The following is a 2,554-nucleotide window of genomic DNA, read 5'->3' on the forward strand; positions in this document are numbered from 1 at the left end:
GGGAATGCCCAGCCCTGAGCATGGCACAGAGTGGGCCCTACCCTGCCGTCCCTCTAGCACGGGCCTGCAGGGATTGGTGCCCAAGCCTGGGGAGCCACCCCTCCTGCATCAATCCCAGGGACCCCTTGTCTGCCCCCCCCCCCCCAGACCAGCCCTCCTGAGGCAGGTCTCCATGGTCCCAGGGCCTCTTTCCTGGCTTTGTCCCTGGGCTGGCTGGGCAGGAACTTCCTGCTGGAGAATTCCCGGATCCTCACTGTGAGGCCACAGCATGGCCTGGGAACTTAGGGAGGGAGGGAAGTCAGGGATGCTTCTCCTACTAGGGGCAGGGCTTGTGGGCAGCAGGAGCTCCTCTGGCACTCTGGGCCGTGGGTCCTTCCCCACTCCAGGTCGGGCCACCAAACCTCCTGCTACTCCCGCTCAGAGGCCTTGCTGCGATCCCTCCAGTCCGCAGCCAGGGTAGCCCTAGCAGCCCTATCAGCACAGACTGCAGACTGAACTGAGAGTCCTGACAAGCTGGGCTTGCTCTGGGGTTGAGGATGAGGGGGTGGGGCCCAAAGACAGGCAGCCAAGGGGGCCAAAGTCAAACTAGGTTTTTGTTAATAATGTCATAAGCCTGAGCCTGATGGGTGGGGACAGTATTGCTGGTCAGGCCCACCCTGCAGACATGTGTAAACTGCTCCCTCAAGACCCCTGGACCTAGGGCCTCCTTGGATGGGACCTAGAGAGACATCTGTCCCTATATACTGGCTCCAGGGATCTGGGGGCAGGGCAGACTTGGGGCCAGCACCAGTTTCACTCTGGTGGCCAGTTTCCCATCTCATCCATCTCCTCCAGGAGCAGGTGCTGGGGGGCAGAAATGGGTGAAGGAAGATGTCTCAGCATCTTTGGGCTCCCTTCCCTCCCTGCTCTGTACCCCAGAACTTTCCCCCAACCCCCAAGAGAAAAGCACCCTGGGGCCACCTTTTCCAGACCCTCCCCACTGCCCACAGTCGGCACAGCTCCACCAACCCTGAGCCTCCTTCCTCCCATAGAATGGAGGGACTCTTCTCCCTCCAACTTAGGGGGTTCCTTAGGAGCCCCAGGAGTCAGGCACCCCAGCCAACCCCTTCCCCCACTCACCTCTATCCTGGACACCACACCAGGATGGCTCAGCACCCTTCTGTACAGCCTAGGGTGAGGATTCAGCCGCCTTAGTGCCCCTCTCCCAGGTCCCCAGCATTGCTCCCACAAATGCTGGGGGGCAGCTTTCTTCCCTTAGCTTGGTGTCCCTGGGGGCAGATAAGGACAAAGTGGGGGGTGATGAGGACAGGACCCTTGAAACACCATAGAAGGAAGATAGTCTTGAAGCAGCTCTGTCCCCAAAGTGAGGACTGGGCTGGGCCCCCACTTGCACTACCCAGAAACTCCCCAGGCCCACCAATGCTGCCCAGGACTGTGACCCCTGGGATGGGCAGGCTGGCTCAGGGGTGGTTCTAGAGGGGAGTGGAGGGGAAGGCAAGGGAGAGAAGGAGGAGGGCAGATCCCCACCAGAGGCTGACAGCCTGTGTGGTTACGAGTCAGGTGACACAGGGGCTCCCTATGCTGTGGCATATGGGCAGGCATAGGACAATGAGCATGTGCCCCTCAGGGCCCCACAGGCATGGATTTCTAAGGGCCCCACAGGGATGGATTTCTGAGAGTCACCACCCCAAGAAGTGAGTCATAACATCATAGCCCCAGCACTGGATACACACTGGTACACAGTCTTTATCTCACTAGGTTGTCACCACTGTCCCCCTTTATTGGTAAAGAAACTGAGGCTTATATTTAAAGTCGCAGAGCAAGTCAATGCCAGAGTATGGACTTTGACTAAAGACATTGGCCTTTGAATCCTGTTTTTTCTTTTTGTAAACTACACAGACTGTCAGGGGCAGATGTCCAATAATTGGAAATTAACTCAAAAGGTCATTGACACATTTTCCAACAACAGATCCATCAACAAGCACTCAGAGAAGCTGAGATAGGCCTAACCTTAAAGGCCGATGTCAAGGATGAGCAGAGGACCCAGTGGGATCCCTCTCCTGAGCCTATGTGTATTTGTGGGAGAGAGAATAGAAAAACAGCAACATTATTGGAATGGCAGATGCACAGGAAAGACTTACAGCCCGTCTAGGCAAAGTTAAGACTTAAAAATGGACATAATGACTTTGGGCCAAGTAAGAAACAGAGAGATTGATGGAGGGATGTGTGTGTGTGTGTGTGTGTGTGTGTGTGTGTTTGGGGGACAGGGTCCTGAACTCAGAAATACCACTACCAAGAAGGGATTATGTCTACCCTACCCAGGTGGTGGGGGCTGGAGCCAGGAGCCAGTGCCATGTGGAGATGTGAAGCCCCCTATCAGCACAGACTGCAGACTGAACTGAGAGTCCTGACAAGCTGGGCTTGCTCTGGGGTTGAGGATGAGGGGGTGGGGCCCAAAGACAGGCAGCCAAGGGGGCCAAAGTCAAACTAGGTTTTTGTTAATAATGTCATAAGCCTGAGCCTGATGGGTGGGGACAGTATTGCTGGTCAGGCC

At 56.1% G+C, this 2,554-nt stretch overlaps 1 protein-coding gene across 1 annotated transcript in view; it reads right to left on the minus strand.

Moving 5' to 3' along the window:
• Window positions 1-792: 792 nt before the first annotated feature.
• LOC103599850 (putative gametogenetin-binding protein 1) overlaps window positions 793-2,554 on the minus strand; it is a 4,107-nt gene continuing 2,345 nt past the window's right edge. Inside the window, exon 3 of the mRNA XM_008584015.1 lies at window positions 793-843. Within this exon, the coding sequence (XP_008582237.1) occupies window positions 793-843 (51 nt within the window). The remainder of the gene's footprint in view (window positions 844-2,554) is intronic.

The sequence above is a fragment of the Galeopterus variegatus genome, unplaced genomic scaffold (assembly GCF_000696425.1).
Source record: "Galeopterus variegatus unplaced genomic scaffold, G_variegatus-3.0.2 Scaffold3128, whole genome shotgun sequence".
Taxonomy (NCBI): Eukaryota; Metazoa; Chordata; class Mammalia; order Dermoptera; family Cynocephalidae; genus Galeopterus; species Galeopterus variegatus.